At 37.2% G+C, this 21,566-nt stretch overlaps 2 protein-coding genes across 4 annotated transcripts in view; one reads left to right on the top strand and one right to left on the bottom strand.

Annotated features, from left to right (window-relative positions):
* Positions 1–1,443, top strand: part of ano3 (anoctamin 3) — a 55,354-nt gene extending 53,911 nt beyond the window's left edge. The window contains exons 26-27 of the mRNA XM_042341600.1: positions 166–271; positions 571–1,443. Coding sequence (XP_042197534.1) covers positions 166–271; positions 571–753 — 289 coding nt within the window. The 3' untranslated portion in view covers positions 754–1,443. The remainder of the gene's footprint in view (positions 1–165; positions 272–570) is intronic.
* Positions 1,444–8,431: 6,988 nt separating this feature from the next.
* Positions 8,432–19,848, bottom strand: slc5a12 (solute carrier family 5 member 12). 3 transcript variants are annotated; one of them, XM_007887674.2, is made up of 15 exons: positions 19,381–19,848; positions 18,919–18,984; positions 18,771–18,822; positions 17,567–17,634; positions 16,470–16,624; positions 15,002–15,142; positions 14,298–14,427; positions 13,193–13,281; positions 12,885–12,997; positions 12,267–12,334; positions 11,359–11,445; positions 11,083–11,267; positions 10,895–10,998; positions 9,286–9,398; positions 8,432–8,703 (listed from the first exon to the last, which is right to left on the bottom strand). In XM_007887674.2, the coding sequence occupies exons 1-15, from the start codon at positions 19,735–19,737 to the stop codon at positions 8,491–8,493; spliced, it is 1,941 nt and encodes a 646-aa protein (XP_007885865.2). In that variant the 5' UTR covers positions 19,738–19,848; the 3' UTR covers positions 8,432–8,490. The 3 variants fall into 3 exon arrangements, with proteins under 3 accessions (XP_007885865.2, XP_042197529.1, XP_042197530.1); XM_042341595.1 differs by having other exon boundaries at positions 18,958–18,984; XM_042341596.1 differs by lacking the exons at positions 8,432–8,703; positions 10,895–10,998 and having other exon boundaries at positions 9,331–9,398.
* Positions 19,849–21,566: the final 1,718 nt, after the last annotated feature.

Here is a 21,566-nt window from a genome sequence, read left to right as displayed (position 1 = left end):
GAGCTCAAAGGGCTGAATGACATACTACTTTTCGTATATACGACACAAAACAAAAAATAGCACCTAAAGTCAATAGCTAACAAGAGACAGATAAGACTTTTGCGAGTTGTACCGTAATGTGGTAACCGTATAACTGCTAATTCTCTTTCGCCTTTAAACTTTTAGATACAGAGACTACAGAGCGCCTCCTTGGGATCCGAACAGATACGAGTTCACGTTGCAATTCTGGCATGTCCTAGCTGCACGTTTAGCTTTCATCATAGTGTTCGAGGTCAGTCGTGTGATGAGCATCTTTATAACAAAACAACTTGCATTTACATAACACTCTTTGCGTGGGGCAGCGACTCAGAGCACTTATAAGGATCAGTAGTCCTGCACCTTAGGTTCTTATGGTAGCTTTGTCTTTTCGTTTGCAAATAAATGATGTTCATAAGTATATGACCATAGTCAACGAGATAAGTCTCAAGGTGGGATTTAGGAAGGTTAAAGAGGAGGGGAAAGGTGAGGCAGAGGGATCTTTAAAATGTGTGCGAAGATTTTAAAGACTATTCTCTGCCTTTTCATTTTCAGCACTTAGTGTTTGGGATAAAATCCTTCATAGCCTACCTTATCCCTGACATGCCCAAAGACTTGTGCGATCGAATGCGGCGAGAGAAGTACCTGGTGCAGGAGATGATGTACGAGGCAGAGTTGGAGCACCTGCAGCAGGAGCGGAAGAAGAACGGCAAAAGATATCACCATGAATGGCCTTAACAGCACAGAGCACAGGACTGTTGATACGAGCAAGTTCTCCATTGGGAGGGGCGGGGGATTGCACTGCAACAGCTGAATGGAGATGCCAGCTACGCCGGACATGTTATTTGCAAGTTTAATAATACTTTTTATATTTACGAAAGACTGAAGGGAGTGGAGCACTGCTGCCCACACTCTGTTTCATGTCTAACAGATCGGTGCAAGAAATGTCACAAGGCTGGAGGCCAGGGGAGAGTTCTACCTGCTGATATGATGATGCACCAACCGATATTTGCTCACGTATCGCCGTTGGAAGCGGAAAGAAAATCCTTTCGCAAAAGGTGTTCGTCTTGAGAGATGATTGAAGGCTGCAGGTTGCCGAGGCCAACCAAAAAGTACCGTCACTTTCATATCCTGCTTCATTCTTTCCACTCATGGTCAATGGGCAGATCATATATACTGGCAAGTACCATGAATGTGCTTCCATTGGCCACTTATGAGTTGAGTGCTGCATAACCATTCAGTTCAGGCAACTTCCTGCGCTTTGACATGCAGTGCACAGGGAAATGGAATTGTCATTCTGCATTTAGTCTCTTGTCACCATCAATAAACACCCTAGAACTTGACTAAGCAAGATCAATAATGCACTTTGTTACTAGTACAAGTTGGAAACGATGAAGCAATATACTTTGGGAATTAGCAGTTAGTTGTATATGGAATGGAAGTTCTTGCAGATATGCAGTGATCAACTGTGAGGCGTTTGATAGTTTACGCAGGATTTCCTCACATCGGGATTGTTTTCTTGGCTTCTGAAAGCAGGTAGATCCCACTGCAGCTGATGATCTGCACTAAGATGGCTTGCATCTGACGCTATGTAATAAATAATAATAATAAATTGATCACTCAATCCACGACTATTTGTGGGGCGTTGCTGTGTGCAATTGGCTGCCGCGTTTCGCCCCACAAAATATAGTCAATTCACTTTACAGTATATTCTGTCAAGCAGTTTGAGACGTCTCAAAGACGTGATGAGGCGCAATATCAAATGCAAGGATTTATTATTATTATTATGTACCAGTGTGTGACTCTTCTATTTCAAATGTTTACGAGTTTATACCAACATAGCTCGTTCGTGTGTGTGTGTGTGTGTGTGTTATTTTTTGCTACCAGTCTGTCAGTTGTGGTGAAATCTCTTGCATGTTGCATCTATTTTTCCTCAATTTACAAAATGCATTACATGTGAGAGCTTTTACTGTTATATCCGTTCGGGTGCTTATAATCATATCTGACATCTTTTGACGTCCACATCATGGTTGTTTCCTGATTTTGATTGATTTTTGACTTGTAAAGGACCTGTGATCAACAGGTATGGAAGTCAGGTTAGTACCTATGCAGGTATTGTATCCACTGATCCAGCAATGCAAGGGTCAAGGAAAGAGGTCTGTTGTAAGACTACCACATCAACATCTTTTTTAAAATGGTATTTATACACCATTTCGAGTAATTTTATATTAACTCTCTTAAGCAATGCTTGGGCACAATAGCAGTAAGGCCATGTTGTCAAATCATTGGGATTAACTTGTTAATGTATATGGCTGCTTAATACGTTCTGATTTACCCATCTGCAGGGTTTTGTTATGAAGAAGGAATTTAGTGCAAATCAGCTGTTTACTATGCAGCACTAACCAGCCTTATGTAATATAGGACTCTGAACACATTACTGTAATCAGTGCTGTTGTCCCAACAATATTTTTGGGTGAATAGAAGTGTCAAGGATTTCAGACAATTTCTTGAAACCAGTGCTTTTATGCCAGTTAAATAATAATAATAATCTGGTCACTCAATCCACGACTGTTTGTGGGACACTGCTGTGTGTAATTGGCTGCTGGTTTTGCCCACAAAATATGCAATCAATTCACTTTAGAGTATATCCTGTAAAGCACTTTGAGACGTCTCAAAGACGTGATAAGGCACTATATCAGATGCAAAGATTATTATTGAACAAAACTTCCAGTCTACAAAAAAATGAACCACTTAGTTATTACGATAATTACTTTTATATTCTTATTCATTCATTATAGCTGTCAACACAAAGTTATCTAGAATGAGCGGACACTGCAAGTCTCACCTGGGTTGTATTACGTGCATATTGTAGTTGCTGAAATTTTCCTATTATGTTTAATGAATATTATTGTGGTTAAAAGTTGAAGCAAAAAGACTGAATTAAGTTACAATAGGTGTGAGATGATGTTTCCTCCACTGGTGGTTGTAAATCATATTTATTGATCCTTTCCAGTACTGTGTAAGTAAAGGTGATGGCAAATAGGATAGAGTTGCAGCTTCAAACGTTGCCTTATCAGGTTATTCATTCATTTTCTTGTAGCCAAACATTTGGATACATTTAGAAAAGCACATCTCTGTGTTAAATAGGGATAGCAGCAATCAAAACGATTCTAATCTCCTCTTCCCTGTGAGTCTCCTGAGCATAAAATAAAGTAAATCAAACCTTATACCTCTACCTTTCAGCACTGAGCTTTAGAGAATTTAAAAAATCTGTACGTATTGATTTGCACTATACACTTGGCTGATATTTATACCTTTTGTTTGCTATTGTGTTCGAAATGTGTTCATACCAACATGACCTCTGTAACTGGGCATTGCTCTGTGGTGCAGTGTGATCTCTCTCGCACATTTCTTCCATAGGTTTTTTTTTCTTGTCCTGCTTGTACTCTCGGAGATTTAGCCATGTGTCCGTCCGTCCATTCTTCATCATCCTTCATGAAAGATTTGACTGCTTTCTGCTTTAAACTTCCTCACTTTTGCCACTATACAAAATGTCTCGAAGCTTTACCCTTCAGCCCTCCACAAAGCCTAACCTGTACCAAAGGTCTGACAAATAAGTAGATGCACTGTTAGTATCATCTGATCTCTTTCTGATAACATATGACCAACAATATTGCTCCCAAGCTATAAATCCTTGTCGACTTGCACTAACTTCTTCATATGAGATTCTGTTCACTTTTCGATGTTGCTTCTCTCAACTCTCAGTTGTTATCACCTGATGGCATCAGATTGGAAAAGTAAGGAGGTGAATAATGTGTCAGTTCATATCGGATTCAATGTGATGATCAAATCTAATCTGAAATGTGGCATTTTTTCACCTCCCCCCACCAAGGATTGTATTACGGACATCTCAACTGCTGAGGCTAAAATCTGACTTGCGTCAAAAAGGATTAAGATTTTAAGACAAATATAACTTGTATGAACTGACTTGACCTTGATCTGACTAAATTAGGATGCTTTGCCTCATCTGATCCCAGTGCAATGCCTTCAGTACTGACAGCAAACAGCAACAGTTTTTTTTTCTCTCTCTCCAAATCTGATCCCAATTGTTAACTTTGTTTAGATCTTACAGGTGCAGCATAACATAGGAGGTTAGGCAACATTATTGTTTAGCAGGATTTCCATTGCTACTCATTTATTTTTAATGTTGTCCATAGTTTTGCTCAATCTAAAGGCTTGGAAGGTTAAATAGGCTGTCCCACAATATAACAGGAATTACAAGTAATTAATATTAAGAACATCAGGATGGATCTCTTAAGTTGGATTGTCTGCATGTGTCCTATAAATACAAATTTGCACAATTGCATTGTGAAGCAGTCTATTTATTCTCAAATCACGTTATTGCCCTGATATATTTTGCTCGCATAACAATACGCCCTGTTCAGATCTGTTCATAAAACTGTTGTAAACATATTATTACAGAAGCCAGTGTCTATCTGCTGTATCTGGAGTTTGTTTGTGCTTATTGGTTTGCTAAAATATTAAATTATTTTTAAGTTTCTATTTTGTTGCATCTGTTTCATATCTATTCAATTTGCAGATTTCTAACGACTATTTTAAAGAAAGTGCATGCATCTTATTCTCATTGTCAGAAACCACAAAACCTCTTCCATAAATGGTCACCATCTACAGTGCTGGCTTGTGGCTCAGAAATGGTTTTAAGCGATGAAAGGGGAGGCCAGGTTTTATTTACAGGTGTACTTTTTATTCCTTCCTTAATTAACTTTGATCTTATTCTCACAATCATTGTTTAAAAAAAAAACTATTTTTTTAAAAAAAGGGGAAGCTAAATTGTTGATTATGTCAATAACAATTATGTCAACCTTTCATTCTTCCAAATATTCTCAGTAATGTTCTGAGGTTGGTAACTTCTATTGAGGATAATTCCATCACCTTAACTCTTAACATCTTTGAATCACAAGTCATATACTGTATTCCATGTGCTGTTGTGTGCAACATGCCTCAATTTCTGTGGTCCTATATGTAGCACTGCTGCTTCTTTTCCTTAACATTTTTTGTTACCATCTATATCAATTCATATTTGTAATAGGAGCACAATTCCCCAGAGACCATTCTCAGTGTTCATGCTTTGCCAATTTGTTCCAAATGTCTTCGTCTTTGAACAAGAAAGCATTGTTTACCTTAATCTCCAACATGAAAACCTGGCCTGTAGGGAAAGCCTTTCCATATTATGCAAATGCCATTTGCACCTGAGTTCCTCATTTGTTGTGAGAGGAAAAAAAACTCCAAACTGAATGAACCAATGCCCGATGCATGTGAATTGCAGAATTCTTCCTCCCAGACGCAGACTTGCATGGGCTTCATTGCAGTAGATGTTGGTCAAATGTGGCACAAAACAGATAATTCCCCAAACACTGTTGCAGATTTGACGCTGATGTTGAAAGTTTTGCAATATACTGTTGTAATCAAGTAGATGTTCCCCTGACATTTGATGGCGACTTGAATATATGTCGGAGAGAATGAATGAAGACATGGAATGGAATTGGCCTTTTGGTTGGTGTATTGACACGTCAATAAGGGGCACTTGAGATTCAAGGCATGAGTTGCTGTTCAGCCAGGTTCCAGTTAAAGGGCCTGAGGGGAGGTAAGGCAATTGCTAAAGAGAGAGGACAAAAATCCTCAAACCCACCTACTGATTGTTTACAGAAGGACTTTATCAAACTTGCCTGCATCCTATTTTTGAGAGAGGGTTTTCAATGGATAATTTACAATGTAACCTCCTTGTTTACAGCTAGAAGTTAAAATTTGTTCATTTCAAAGCCCTGGATTGGCAAGGATCTGAAATTTATGGAATGCAGTTTAAGAATTTATATAGGATCCTTCATCCTCGGGAACCTTTGCATGCTTATTGCACAATGTTATTCTCGTCACAGACCAATTTGCTCTGCTGAAGAAGCTTATGCTGCATGTGCAAAGCATTGATAACTTTTCCATGCATTTATTTAGACCTTTTTATAAGCAGGTTGCTGCTGTGGTTCGGAAATAACAAAAAATACATTTTATATGAAAAAAAAGTTACTGCGATCAGTTTTCTGTATTCCGGTACCTTTCTGTTTACAAAAGAGCCATGTGTTGAAATACCCTTTGTTAAAGGTTTATTGTTGTTGCTGTTGGGCAAGGGGGAATGATCAGAAGAGCAGCATCTCCTTCTCACCTCTACAGTACAGCCCACAAGTCACATAATGATGTACATTGCAGATATACTTAATAACCGCATGATGGTTTGATAATGCAATATGTTCCAACAACATTTACATGATTGCAAATGTGAATTTTATCACTGGATCATGCTTTAGACAAAATCTGGCACACCAGTAGCATCTGCAACCCTTTGTGAAGACTGTTATGCATGATTTTTTAGCACCTCTGACAGAAGAAAACACATACTGTTTATCATTAGCTAGGAGCTGCATTTCACCTCTGAAAGAATTAATACAAGGTTACAGCACTAAATGTTTTCTTTGAGGACACTAGAGAGCAGAAAAACAATAAGCTGCTCACTTTTTTTTCTGGGAAAAACATTCCCAGAATGTTTTTCTCCAGCGTGGAGGCTCGTGTAGAGTATGAACACTGGCATGGACTAGTTAAGCCAAATGGCATGCTTCTGTGCTGTAACATTTAATGTAATTATTTTTGATTGGGCTGCATTATTCTAATATTTGCAAAATATTGTTGCAGTATTTTGTAAAACTTACATGTATAAAGAAAATTGTAATGACTATATAAATTTCGATATTGCATTTTTCATGAATAAAGTTCTGATGCACAATGGTGTTTTGATTCAGTGAGTTGAAACATGCACTGTACTGATCGACCTTTTACACAAAACTAGACACGGGAGATTAAAACTTTACAAGAATTGCTTTTGGTTAATGCTTAAAAATAGGCATTAAGTACATTTTCTGTTAAAATAACATATTATTTAATTCAGATCATCATCCCATCCCTCGATCGTGTTAATTTTAGGTTTGATCAGCCTTGTTATTCAGAAGGACATAAAGGTACTGCTCTGTTGTTGCTATATCAAAGAAGCTCTCTCCTGGTTTGATCATGGTTAACCTGGTTTGTATTCCTTAATCCAAATGTATCTCTCAAATTAATTAGCAGCTCATGGTATTATCTACTAATTAAAGTGCCCACAAAATGCATAGTAAGTCCACTTTGCAGTACATCCCCTGAAGCACTTTGGGATGTCCTCCCAATGTGAAAGGCTCTAAACTAAAAGTAATTATTTTATTATTAATAATAATAAAAAGATGGGTCATTGCTGCATGCAATTGTGTTGCCATGTTTACCTACAGATCAGTCGCTCCATTTCCCAGTAAACCCTGTGATGCGCTTTGAAAGGTCTTTCTGAAACGATGAGGTGCTATACCAATGCAAGGATTATTATTATTAAAGTTTATAAGGACTAGAGGTTGTTTAACAAAAAAGGATGTAAAAATACTGTATATTGGCAACCATGGACGGCTTCTTAGCAATTCTATAGCTTTATTCTTAGCACCAGCTTGTAAAAATGTTAGTAGCTTTGTGTCGGGTCCGAAATAATGATATTGCTATTATCAATTTTGCGAGTTTGTTCTAATTTTAATGTAATTCCACTGTTGACATTTTTATTACTGTGGAGATGCTCTATTAATAGAATTTAGCACTGGAGGGTTCAACAGCCAGCTGTCTGCTAGATCTCCTCAGTGCTTCAATAGTAGTTGGATCACATGTACACCTATGCTGAAGGCAAAAACGTTCTCAGGTTGCTAATGTAAGCGGCTATCTTGTGGTTCTTTAATAGATAAAATTTCTTTACAAAACCAACAGCTTTTTTTTTCTTGCCCAATATTTAGTTTCCTGCAAATCTGAACGAAGATCTATCAGAAGCAAATGAAAAAATCAACAATTTACCTTGTTAAAACCCTTATTAAAGCCTTTGCTGAATGAAGCCTTTGAGCAGGTTTCCTGAAATATACCAGCCTTGAATGCACATTACCAGAGGTATTAGTGGGTACCTGTCTGATCTGGTGTTATTGTGATTATAGTGATGGGTCTGACTTCAAGCACTGCTCTCCTGTCCTTATTTGTAGACTTCTGCTTTCTGGCTGTGAAGGAAAGAATGTTAATTCTTGCTAAATTTTGAAGATGGCCTGTCTCCCGAAGATGTCTTATCAGTCCATGTTGCCGCAGAATCCAGGAAAGTTTAAATAAATCTTGATAATGAGTCAAAAACTCCATTGAAAGTGCTTCCTTGTGTCACTGTTTCGTTTTTACTTCACACACTCAATATTGAAAAATTTCACACACATGAGAAACCATTCAAATTAATGAGATGAAGACCTTAACATGGGTTTACAAGATCATTTTTAATAACCAAGAGAATTTTGGCCTCGCTCTTTGTTTTGATTATAATGATAAGTTATCTATTATAAATTCACATTTTAAAAAATTTCCTATGGAAGTTAAAAATATGAGTTTTTGTGACTCCAATATTATCATGCTGTTCTGGCTTATCACAGGTAAAGGTCTTGTTGAGGCTTGATCAGACATCTGCTGGAGCTCGCTTTCTGATCCTGTCATTACTTGGGCATTATCCACAGTTTCTTTCTCATTGTCGTCCTGGGAAGAAATAATTACAAATGTCAGAACCGTAATAACGGCCAGTTCGGAGACTACTGTGGTGAATTTATAAAGCACTTTCCCATCAAATTTTCCATACTAAATGTGCAGTTGTGGAATTTGATTCAAACAAGGTTTAGATATCATTAGCTGCAGTATAAATGCAGTTATGCAGTTGATTCTAAAGGTTTTGAGCGGTCCACAGTAGGGCCCATAAACTTTTTAATTGTTCTTAGAGAGGTAAACAATAACAACTTGCATTTACAGTGGGGTAGCGAATAGGATTTCTGTGCTTTAAGTCTCCACAGTTGCAAGGGATATCAAACTGCTGCAAACTGTTATCTTCTTACCCCCATCCCCCACCCCGGCCAACCTCATCTCACTCGAGACCCTTAACAGCTTGAGTAAGTAATTACAGATTGCCTCTTGACTCTATATCAGATGAAGATAAACTTCAACTTGCCTTTATTTTTGTGAGCAGCTCGAGCCAACATTTACGGTTGTGATAAAACATGCATCAGTTAAAGTTAAGTAAGGTTAAGTAATGCACTCCTTAGATGAAGTGTTGGTTATGAATCTAACCTCTGGTTTGCTTTCCTCGTGCTGTCTGTCGCACCAGTTATATGACCAAAACTGAAACAGACCAGTGACCGGTCTCATCAATGACGGCTTCACTTCTTTGTTATATTTAGATCCTGGAACAGAGATCAGAGTTTCCAGTAAGTTGTGTTAGTACTTCTGTGCATCCACTCAAAATTTTACTACTGACTTACGTTGTGAAATAGCAACTGAAAATGTTTTATTTGTTTAAAACTTCTGTTTAAGCTTCCTTGTTTTTGGCTGTTGACCTTTCTTCTCTTGATGGGCTGCAAAGCTGTGCCCTGATTTTTTTTCCCTCCAGTCACTCAATTGAGACACAGACACTCTCATTGCAGTTTATATCAGGCAGCCTGAAGCCTTGAACCTGAGACCTCTGTACAGTGAAGTCATCAAATTTTCTGACATGTCATTTTAGTGCTGAACTTCGCTGCCAAGGCATTAGATGTCTCATCCACATTGCTTAGTCATTATCAGACCATGAACTACATTGCATAAAATAGTTCTTTTTAGAAAATCTTACATAAATAAAATAAAATAATAACCCTTGCATTTGCAGTGTGTTCTGTGAAGCGCTTTGGGAATGTCCTCCCGACGTGAAAAGCGCTATATCAAATGCAAGGATTATTATTATTATTATTTGATATAGTGCTTTTCATGTCTTCTAGACGTCTCAAAGAGCTTCATGGAATATAATGTAAAGTGAATTGACTGTATATTTGTGGGTGAAATGTGGCAGCCAATTGCACACAGCAGTGTTCCACAAACAGCCATGGATTGAAATGACCAATTTATTATTGTTTTTTTTCTTGAGGGATTATTATCAGGCATGTGAAGTAAGGAAACTTGGTCAAGGTTTCACCCTGCTGGTAATCGAACCCAGGTCTCTCGCTTGCGAGGCGAGTGCTCTAACCACTGAGCTACTGGTGGCGTCTCAGTAGAATTGCCTTCCGCCATCTTGCTGACCATAATCAGATGTCTGGCATTCAGCGAGCCATGTAGTAGAGGGACCTATCTCCACTGGGTCTGTAGGTGTTCTTAAAGGGTGGCCAGATTGGCATGAATCACCCGAGACTAGAGCCATAAGATGTTCAGTGCTGTGCTCAAAGGCTGGTCAACTACATGTGAGAAATGATGGAAGGCGAGTGCTCCTCACTTTACCTGGTATTCATTACTAATTCAACTGGTGCATTTAAATTCAAGTGAATTTAATAGAAAATTGAACAGGACTTGTGCAGATGGTCGACTTGGGCGTTTAAACCCTTTATACAGATCAGACTTGTGTTTTACTGCAGTTTTGTTTAAGTGAAGATACTGCCCTTTAAGTGGTCATTTTCAATCTACGACTGTTTGTGGGACATTGCTGTGCGCAATTGGCTGCCGCGTTCGCCCACAAATATAAAGTCAATTCACTTTACAATGTGTTCTGTGAAGCGCTTTGGGACATCCTCCTGACGTGAAAAGCGCTATATCAAATGCAAGGATTATTAATATTATTATTATTACTGGACTCCACTGAGCTACGTGAGAGGGATTGGAGTTTTTTTGATGCAAACAACATTCAGATTTCAGGGATTGGCTGATTAGAACAAACCTGATATGAAGCTGATTAGCAGTCCACCTACCAGTGACCCCAGGAATCCTAGAGCACTATAGTATAGGTAGGATATGGCATACCAGCTGTCTGCCAGAGGAGGTCTAGTGAAACAAGAGTATTGTTAACGCATGCAACTTGATTTAATTATTGTAAACGTTAAGTTTGTTTGGGAAATGCAAACTTACCTATAGATTCGCTGAATTAATATGGGGTTTACACTGGAATACGAATCCGATGTGTTCAGTGGTATGCAGCCACTTGTGTTTAAAAATAAGGGTAGTGTATTTCTTGGTAGTGCAGGATAAATAAATGCATTGACGGCAGGCCAGAAAGACATTAATATTCCAATGATGAACCCTCCAAGAGCACCCTGTACAGAGAATCCATAGTTTTAAACATTATTGTGCACAACAAGAGCCAATGGAACAAAACTACTGATTTTTTTACTCTTATGTACTCACAATCCAATGTGAGCAAGGGAATAAAATACCCAATGAGAATAGTCCGAGCATAGGGCCTCCACACATGCCATGAATGCTGAGTGCAGCCTGTAAGTCAAAACAGGATCGTGAGTTCAGAGCATATTTATATATGTTGGCCTTTCCTTTTGAGTATTGCATTTTTTAAGGTGAGGAAAAGTTCTCAAGCTCAAAAGGGTGAGATGTCAATGTTCTGCCTGATTTCCATCCCTTATAAGAGATCCTTCCAGATCCAGAGTTACGCTTCCTATTTAGTGATCTTTGTTCTGGTCAGCTGGATGTCTGACACATGCAGATACCCATCACCATATCAGCCAGAAGCGAAAGTCCTGAACTGTGTCCTGAAAAACGCTATGAGGATGCTGCTGTCTTCTGTTTCACCTGTTCCCCAATGTATAACCAGGTTGGCTTCAGAAGCACATCAGACCAATGAAGACTACATTACGGGTCTGCAGTGTGTGACTTTTAGAACTTGGGAACAAAAGTTGGACAGCGGAACTAGGCAGAAATTTTTCATCATGAAACATTATTTTAGAAAAATAAATTCATAGGAACCCAAAACCAAATGCATTATTTGAAGCTTAAGTTTTGTGTTCCATGAACTCTGATACTGTGGATAATAAAATGAAGAGATGTAGAACTGAACCGGACACTAAATGATTAAACATTTGTAGAGGCAACAGTGTGTGTGAACCAAAATACATTGTTAATATGTAACATTCAATCTGTGAAATTCCATCTGGTACAGCATAGAAACTCAAGAGTTTGGACTTGGAGAGTAAATGTCTTTGACAGATTTCTAGGCTGTAAACATTTGGGTAGTAACACAATGTGTCATAGATAGGTGGGAAAAGATTTCTGTAAAAATTGAAATAGTGTACATTGTTTACCTGTATAATTCCTCCCATTAAGGAGGCTGCTGCTGCCATTGCAGTGCATATTGCACCAAATAGTAGACCTGGAAAATAATGGGGAAAAAATACAGGTTAGCAGATGGCTCCGCATATTAAAAGTTGAATAAATAGTAAAGCTTTCCTCCCAACCAGACTTCTTAACCAGGTCCACTGGAATCGTGCGATATTGTCTTGTGAAGAAATCTATTTTGTAATATTTCCTACTTTCCTCGTCAGAAGCCACAGAATAATTGTTCCGCAGAGATTCCGAGAATCTATTCAAGGTCTTACATCTCTACTGAAATGCTGTAAAGTTCAGCTCAACTTCTAATGGTAAATAATTGTTTTATTTTATTAACTAGCCATTGAACATAAGCTATTAATAGTGATGATGGATTAACCAGATGTTGCTGGTGGAAGGCAGGGGAGCATCTCTAGCAAAGGAATAAAATAGATGCAATGGTATAAGTTGGAATTTTCACCATACCTATGTGGCGCATGGTAGGAGAGGATTATTTCTCTGAACAAACTATGGAAATTAAATTCTTCTACCCCACAGGCTTCGTTTGGTTTTTTAAAGTAAATGTGAATTAACTATATACAAAAAATACTCACATAGTCCTTTGCTGATAAAAAAGCTCAACTTTTCCGAGCTGTTGGGGAATAAACCCTTAACCAAGTCTTGGTGCGTTACTGTTGCAAGCGAATTGATACTGGCAGCTACAGTGCTATGGTAAAAATATACAACAACAACTTGCATTTATATACGTCTCCCATGCAGAGTAAAGCACTAGAAAATGCAGTGGTGATCAGAGCGCTAGAGGATATAGTGGTGATAACCACAACATGCACAAAAGCTAGCTTTATAGTTTGATTGATTTGTATATTGGAATTATTAGAGGAACATATAAAAGTATACACACCTAAGAGTACCACCAAATGCACAAGCCACAAACAGTCCAGGAAGACCTGGTTGGTTTCCCAATATATCCATGACATAATAAGGCATCAACTTTAAAAAAAGAAATTTAATGGCTGAATTTAAAAACTATAGGGTTTGCATTTTAATATTTTTTCTCCAAAGCATAAATACATTGATAAGTAAACTGAGTTCCAGTGATGCAGATTATAATGCCCAGGGTTTAAGAAGGCATAAAGTCAGCTTTGTGAGTATGGCTCATTCAAGTGTTGTTTTTCTGAAAAAAACAAGTCTGACCTGCTTGTCTGGCTCTAAACTGCTGAGCTGCTTCACATATAATAGTAGGGGAGCTTAAATGTCAGACAGTTCTGTGATGTGCGATTCCAAGCAAGGCAATTGATATAGCATTACACAAACATGACATTCGTTGTGAATTGCACAGCCTCTGTGACTCTTAGTTTTCTAAATTACTTGTAATTTAGTAAACTAAGGTACAGCATTACTAGTTTCACCCACAAAATATACAGTCAATTCACTTTAAATTATATTCTGTGAAGCACGTTCAAACAGCTCAATGATGCTACATCAAATGCAAGGATTATTATTACCACAGTCTTTCAATGAAACTTATTTTTTAAAAAAGAGTTGAATAAAAATTATCTAGCAGAGCAAGATTATTTTTTTCAGAATGAAGCTGTAATGCTAATTAAGGCAGCATCCACTTAAATATGATTTATGGTGGCAGGAATTATTTCTGAATTACCTGTGTCATTAAAATATGCTTATTCTTTATTTTTCACTTATGTGAACATGAAAAAGATCAATATTGGAAAAAAAACTTTACAGCAGTTTATAGATATCATGTATGGTATAGAAAACCTTTGTAAACTTGGGGCTAGTTTTGATGATTATAATAATCCTTGCATTTGAGGCACTCACCTGACATGGAAGGCTCAATACCAACTGCAAGGATTATTTATATCAAATAAATACAAGAATTATTATTTACCCTTCAACATTCTTGATATTATTCTGCATTGTTACTAGATTGATGTGATCTGAGTGTTTTTTTTTAAACCTGAAGAGAGATTCATTCAGAGTGTCCTTACTTGATCTGGTGCTGAAATGAATCCAGCAGTCCATGGATCACAGTTTATGTAGTGCACGAACATAAGTAGTCCACTAAACACAGCACAGATAGTGATCACCCAGAGACCAACTAAATTCAGATACAATGCACTAGGAAAGGAAAGCATATAAGTCTTAATCAATGTTACAGACAACATATGTTATTTAAATACAAACAAGAGTTCTTGATTTGGATTTGGGAGTTTTTCTAAAAAAATGCAACACAGATCTGAACCTTGTTTTACAATCGTAATGTTTTGTCTGTAGAAATTGCATTTAGTGGAATCATTAATATATGTGTACTATGTTCAGCCATTCTGAATTGATGCTTGGATTGTCAAGGCCAGAATTTCATTTTATGAAGCTTCACATGTTACTTTGTAAAAAGAAATTGCCTGAATCTATAACCTGAACTAGTGTTGCCTTTCAGAGAATTGCACCATTTTTGTTTCTTTAATGCGAGTGATTCCTAAATCCAGCGGTAATGCAATGAATCAAAGTTCTCGATTTAATAACTGATAGAGGGACCATATCCTTGCCACTGGTGGAGTTGTATATGGTCAAAGGCTTGTGATCAGCCTGAATTGACTGTTGTTCATGACTTTGATATCACAAATTCTCTCCTCCTCCCCTCCCCAATAAAATATTTCTCTATATCAGTTTGACAAAAAAAATCATGACTTACATTCTTGCATGTCTTTCTGATTTACAGGATATGCATCGTTGAATTATGGACTGATTCACTCCGTAAATTCCTAGCCATGTAAATGAGCCTCCTACAACAATTGACCAAAAGCTATGACGCCTCAAAGGATCTGTGGAAAAACTAATTAAAATTTCAGTCAATTCAATTGAATCCATATTTTGCTCAGTTCTGTTGTTCTCTACGACTGTTTGTGGGACATTGCTGTGCGCAATTGGCTGCCGCGTTTGCCCACAAATATATAGTCAATTCACTTTACAGTGTGTGCTGTGACGCGCTTTGGGACGTCCTCCCGACGTGAAAAGCGCTATATCAAATGCAAGGATTATTATTATTATTATTATTATTCTCACTAAACGTTCCTACTAGATTGTCTAATTTCTAAAATAAGTATTAGGAATAGATGTAGTAGAAAGCTTTTAGATTTGAAAATGGGTCATATTTAATTGTCATTTTATAAAGTTGGTTTTCATTTGATAGCTAGATTTAACTGAATGGAAGCTTATTTAAGTCATGGCACACAAAAAAACAATGAGCAGCCAATAAAAGTGGCTCCAATCGACTTAACAGCTGGAGTGCAATAACCTTAAGATGTTCAACATTTGGCAGCACTTCAGAGCTCATTTAGGCTCATGTGAGGACTTATTAAGAAACGGGAAAACCTTAGAGTAAATTGAAACAATCACCAGTGACCAGTTTCCAAGCGTTCTTTTACTTAACTCATTTATGCATGTGCCATTTTGCTATCTGTTAATCGGTTATAGCATTTTAATATTCACCTAACATCAAAAAATCTTTTTGTTAAAATAATTTTGCAGTGTAGTATTTTTTAGCAAGCACCAGCCTCTCTTGTTAGAACTTCGGCTCATGGGGTTGAAAACCTATCTACAACTCCAAGTCTCACTGGCAAACCAATCAGGTGAGTCAATCATTATTAGTGCTTTGCATCATTGCAGACGTACCTGGCTTTGTCAGTTGTATATCCAAAGAGCCCAGAGAGATCTTGCTCTTTCTCCTCTCCACCACCCATAATATTTTCAGAAGCTACTCATTTTTATCAGCCGTTAAAGACTGAACAACTGAATGCTGCATTGAAATTTCCAACCTGGGACCTGAGGGTCTAAGTCAGGTTCCCAACTGATTGAACTACCTGGAATGTTAACTTTATTTTAAACAGTGACCCATTCTTGATTTGTTACAGTTTAGCTTATTCTGTTGATTTTAAACTTCCTCAACTTTTTGTGTGTTTGTGTGCGGATCTTTGACAAAGGCACCAGAGTACAGGCAAGATGTTCAATCCGTTGGCTTCACAGATAAAATAGATCATTTCCATGTATTGAATTCTGTCAAATGCAGTAGCAAGTTCAGAGCTACATTTTTTGCTCTACAAAAAAAGTTCAGTTTATTTTCTGTTTTCATGATTTTGATCCATGTGACTTTTTTTACTTACTCGACTGCATTCAACCTGTTTGCTCTCTTTGCGATATTCCACATGTTAGTACTTCCTCCCAACTTAATAGTTCCTTGAGTGAGAACTGTTAAAAATCCTAACAGCATCACAAGCATCTGGAAAGCATCTGTCCACACCACTGCCTTAAAACCACCCTGAATATTCAGAAAGACATTAATGTGATGGGTGAAACTTCAGCCTTATAAAATAAATCTATTTTTGAAAGAAAATCAATTAGTTGCTATTGAAAAGGTGGAATCAATTTGCGAGCCCAGAAAACATTTATAAAAGGTTCGAAAATTTTAATTTAAACTTTTATATTTCATTGAGAAAACTGTTAATAGTTCACTCAATTAAAGTTACAGTAAATATAGTGACTTGTTTTCCTGTAAACGTGTTTTCAAGCATGACAATATATGTACGTGGAGTCCTGTAGCTCAGGCTTAGAGCACTCGCCTCGCAAGCGAGAGACCTGGTTTCAATTCCCAGCAGAGCAAAACGTTGGGCAAGTTTCCTTGCTCCACACACCTGATAATAATCCCTCAAGAAAAAAAACAATAACAAAATTGGTGACTTCAATCCACGACTATTTGTGGGACACTGCTGTGCACAATTGGCTGCTGCGTTTTGCCCACAAATATACAATCAATTCACTTTACATTATATTCTGTGAAGCGCTTTGAGATGTCTAGAAGACGTGAGAAGTGCTATATCAAAATGCAAGGAACTGAAACTATGCAGTACCAGTAAAGTTGGTTAGGTACAAGGAGTTGGCCCATTGAGTTTGCTTCACCATTTTCATGGCAGACATTTATCTTTCTAATCCCATTTCCCTGCCTTTTCTCAGTTATTTATCTCGCAGTTACTGCTGGCATATTTAAAACAGACAATTAAGGCAAAGCGCCAATAGTAATGATTGATTAGCCTATTTGGCTTAATGTAAAAATAGCTTTTTTACAGATGAAAAAACGGAGTCGATTTTCATTCGAGCTCAACATTATTTCTGCGAACTTGCAACAAAAGTGTCTTGCTGAGTGCACAGCTATCTGATTGTTAATTAATTAATTGTTAATTAATTAATGTAAACTCTTACGTACCAGGGTGAGGTAGAAGGTGCAAACAATTCCTGTTGCAGTTATTGAACCCCATAAGTTAAATCCAGTCACTGTAGAGAAGAGAAGAATGAATTTACTTAGTTACATTAATTTTGAAAATCACCTGAGATTTCTTTTGAATATCAAAAAGATGGAGAACCTCGCATTAAGACTTGAACACTGACTAGTGTTTATATGTCATTGCTTCTGGGAGTACAGCAAATGACAGATTTTATAGTTACTATTCCAATTGGTTCTAATGGACTCAGAACTCTGGGATTGCGGCCAACTTTATATTAGGAACATAGAAACAGCTCAGTCTTGAAAATTTTATTGGATCCAGCATCCACAGCCTTTTAAGGGCAAGAGTTCCAAATTTTCCCTATCCTTTAGGTGGAAACTGCCTCCTGATTTCGCTCCTAAATGGCCAAGCTCTAATTTAAAGATTATGCCATTTGTTCTGGATTTCTCCACCAGAGGAAATAGTTTCTCTGTATCTACCCTATTGAATCCTTTAATTATGTTAAAAACCTCTATTAGATCACCCTTCTAAACTCAAGGGAATACAGACCAGTTTATGCAACCTGTCCTCATAATTTAACCTTAAGGCTCTATACAGTTGAAGCATCATTTCCTCTCCTTTATCTTCCCCTTAAGATAATGACCAACATCCCATTAGCCTTTTTGATAACTTTTTGTACCTGTGAGCTTGTTGTTAGTAATTTATGTACATGGACTCCCAAATCCTGTTGGTCCTCCACAGTTCTTAGTTTCTCACCATTTAGAAAATATTCTGTTTTGCTATTTTTGGATCCTTAGTGCATGAATTCACACTTTAATGGTTTTAAAACTATGCAATCGATTCATCCCGAGAACTATATAACTTTAGGATACTTTCAAATCTTTGAAAGACCTAACTGTTCCCTTTGCAGAAAATTGCAACGTTTTGAAGAATTATCCCTCCTGCCTTCTCCAGTCTAAAAATATTGCTGGTAGATGAACATAATCTTAAAAATACACATTTCAGATATCGGTTGTAGATATTGGTGGATATTGTAATTCACTTCTGATTCAGCATAAGGATTATATTTAATTGAGTTTAATTGTGTACCTCCAAGAGGTTTTTGTTGCACGAGTTAGTGTCTTAAACAAAGCTGTAACTCAATATTTGTTTCATGTACAACAATTAACATTTTGTTGTATTTACCTTGATTTAATGCCAGAGATGGGGCATAAACCACAATTGCTGTGTAGAGAATCTGCAAGTAAAACAATCATTTGTTGAATTACTATTTTACTTTGAATGTTAAATATGCATATAAATGTATTTAGTTTGGGTAACTGTTCTGTCTTACAGTTTGCGGTATGTACATAAGTATAGCAGCAATACGAACCACCTTGTTGAATCTCAGTTCCAAATACTGGAAGATAAATTGAAAAGTAGGTCATATAATTGAATGCATGTGTGTTAGTAATCATCATCAAAAGTAATTTGATCTGCAAATGCACACAAGATTATTCTTGCTTTATTTTATCATGCCTATCTTCAATTTTAGAGGTCTCTGTTAAATTTATCCAGTTTAGCACAGCTTTTGTACAATTAAGGAAAATGGTGAAGAGTGGGATTTACACTACATTGGTTTTGGTAGAAGTGCACTATGTTCTTGTACATTATATTCTGTACCTTACCTAGTAACTGTGACCTGTAATTGTGTGTGTGTGTGCGTGTCAATCTTTTCACCTAGCACAATGCAAAGTCAACCTGCCATTGAGTGAATGATGCCTTAAAAACATTTTTTTGCCCGTTTAAATCTTACCTCGTACGTGCTGGTGATTCCCGATCGGTAAAAGACTGGTAGAAAGAACTCTGCTGTGATTGAGACGACAATAATGAAGGTAATGCAGAAGAGGATGTAGGAAGCACCAAATCGGTAGATATCAGAAGGCACTCCTAACACCGTAACTGCAGACATGAAGCTGGCAGTGAGGGAGAGAGCCATTGGACCAAAAACCATCTGTTTGTCTCCCATCAGGAACAATCGGGAGGACATCTTATTTCTTTCTTTGATGCCAAAAAAGATCCCTACCCCTGAAGAGATGATAAAAAGCATTGCAAAAACCACATAGTCCCAAGATGCAAAAGTCCCCACACCTGGATTTACAAACTGAGGCATATTTTGTTTTCTGTGCTGCTCCGGGGAAAAAAAAATCCTGCTCGATAATTTTCAACAAAACTGTAGCTCAGGTCCTGTTGACTGACACTGATGGTTGTCCCTGAATGAATAGATATATACAGAATATTCAATGCAAGATCGCTTAGTCAGTGATTGCTATCCAAAGTGATGATACCTGTGTATTATTGACATAGGGTTACAACAACAAATGGAATTGAAACCAGAGATTCAATGAAGCCCATCTGTTAACTGCTAACTCTCTTCAGCTCTCTTTCATAGGTTAAAGATTGTCCTGGCCATTGAACCACAGTATGATAGTAATTTACAATTCAGTATTTTTGTAATTAATTTAATTAATATTCTAAACTCTCAGACAGTTAATAATTGGACAGGTTCCTATATGCATGGGATCCAATTATCTAAAAAATGAGCCCTTGAATTCTTTGAGGTGAATGCAACTGTTGACTGAGTTGTACAGCAGCCTCTTCAAAGTATTGGATGAGTACAAAAGCACAGTGCTCTTTAAATAACTCATACATTTAGGCCATTGTTCACTGACAGACTTGAAAGTTGTTATTTTTACTTTGGTTACTCAGAGTGGGTTATGAATCAAAAACCACATGATGCTTTTTCAGTGAGTCACATTTCTGCTTGATTACTTCAGTTTTGGTACATAAACCTTTCGGCGTTTGGCCTCGATTAAAACCAATATAAAGGTATCAACCAGAGATCAGAATGTTAAGCCTAAAGCAAAGCTAATTCAGTTTCCTGCTTGGCAGTTGAATAAAGTACATTTATTACAGTACATATTAGACGATTTACATCATTTTACAATGTATTTTGTAATATTTCCCTGGTTTGTGGCACAATCTTTTATTTTTGTTTTACCAAGAGCCAAAAATTTTGATCTATTGGGGAAAAAGTTAAACTCCAGTTGAGGTGCCACTTAACTGTTAATTAATTGGTCACCAATTCCAAGTGTTACTTTACTTGAGTTGGAAGTTACTGAATTAGAATAAGATAATAAAAGAAAATACCAGTTTCTGGAAGAAAGACAATCATTAAGGAAGTGATATCCAATAAGTCACTTTATAAGATCACAAGATGAGTTAGGATGAAGTAAATCGTTCAGCCCACTTGATCTTAGCTTTTCAGAATACTCACCCTACTTTCTTCCAAGCACAGCATCAAACGTTTTTTTTTCAACAGTTTAAGACGTGCTCTAACGTTGTTTGAAAAACTCTTCCTGACAACCTGCTCCAATCATCAATCACGAAGCGCTTTAAAACCCCTTTATTATGTCACTATATAAGAGTGCGTACAGTATTCCATTTATGACAATTTCGGTTCAACATTATGTCGTAATCATAATCAACGGCAATCTACTCAGACTTGTGCACAGTATTTTAAGTATAGCTTTACCAATGTTTTGACATAAAATGAAATGGATCAGAGTGAGTGCTTGACTAAACTCTTTCAGTGAACGCTTTATAATCGTGCCTAGATCCTCCTTTCCCATCTTTGCCAATGGACACCCAATTATGTGTACCTGTGCTTGACATTCTCTGTTTCGATGCACAGTATTTTACATTGTTCCAGATCCATCTATCAAGTTTTTACAAGTCTGCTTGTTTACGAACACTCGATTGGCCTGAATGCTATTAGCTCGTGAACGCAAAACTTGTCATCAGTAAATTGTAAAATGCCATGAGATTGCATTGTCATTAATTGCAAGTGAATTTATTCTATACTGCATTTGCAATGACCGCTGCTTGCAGCCTTAAAAGATTCAAGGTTCATACTACATTATTCCAGAAAATATTTTATTC

This window comes from Callorhinchus milii, unplaced genomic scaffold (assembly GCF_018977255.1).
Source record: "Callorhinchus milii isolate IMCB2004 unplaced genomic scaffold, IMCB_Cmil_1.0 Scaffold17, whole genome shotgun sequence".
In the NCBI taxonomy this organism is placed as follows: Eukaryota; Metazoa; Chordata; class Chondrichthyes; order Chimaeriformes; family Callorhinchidae; genus Callorhinchus; species Callorhinchus milii.
The sequence above is the reverse complement of the archived record's forward strand: the minus strand, read 5'-3'. Positions and strand labels throughout refer to the sequence as shown.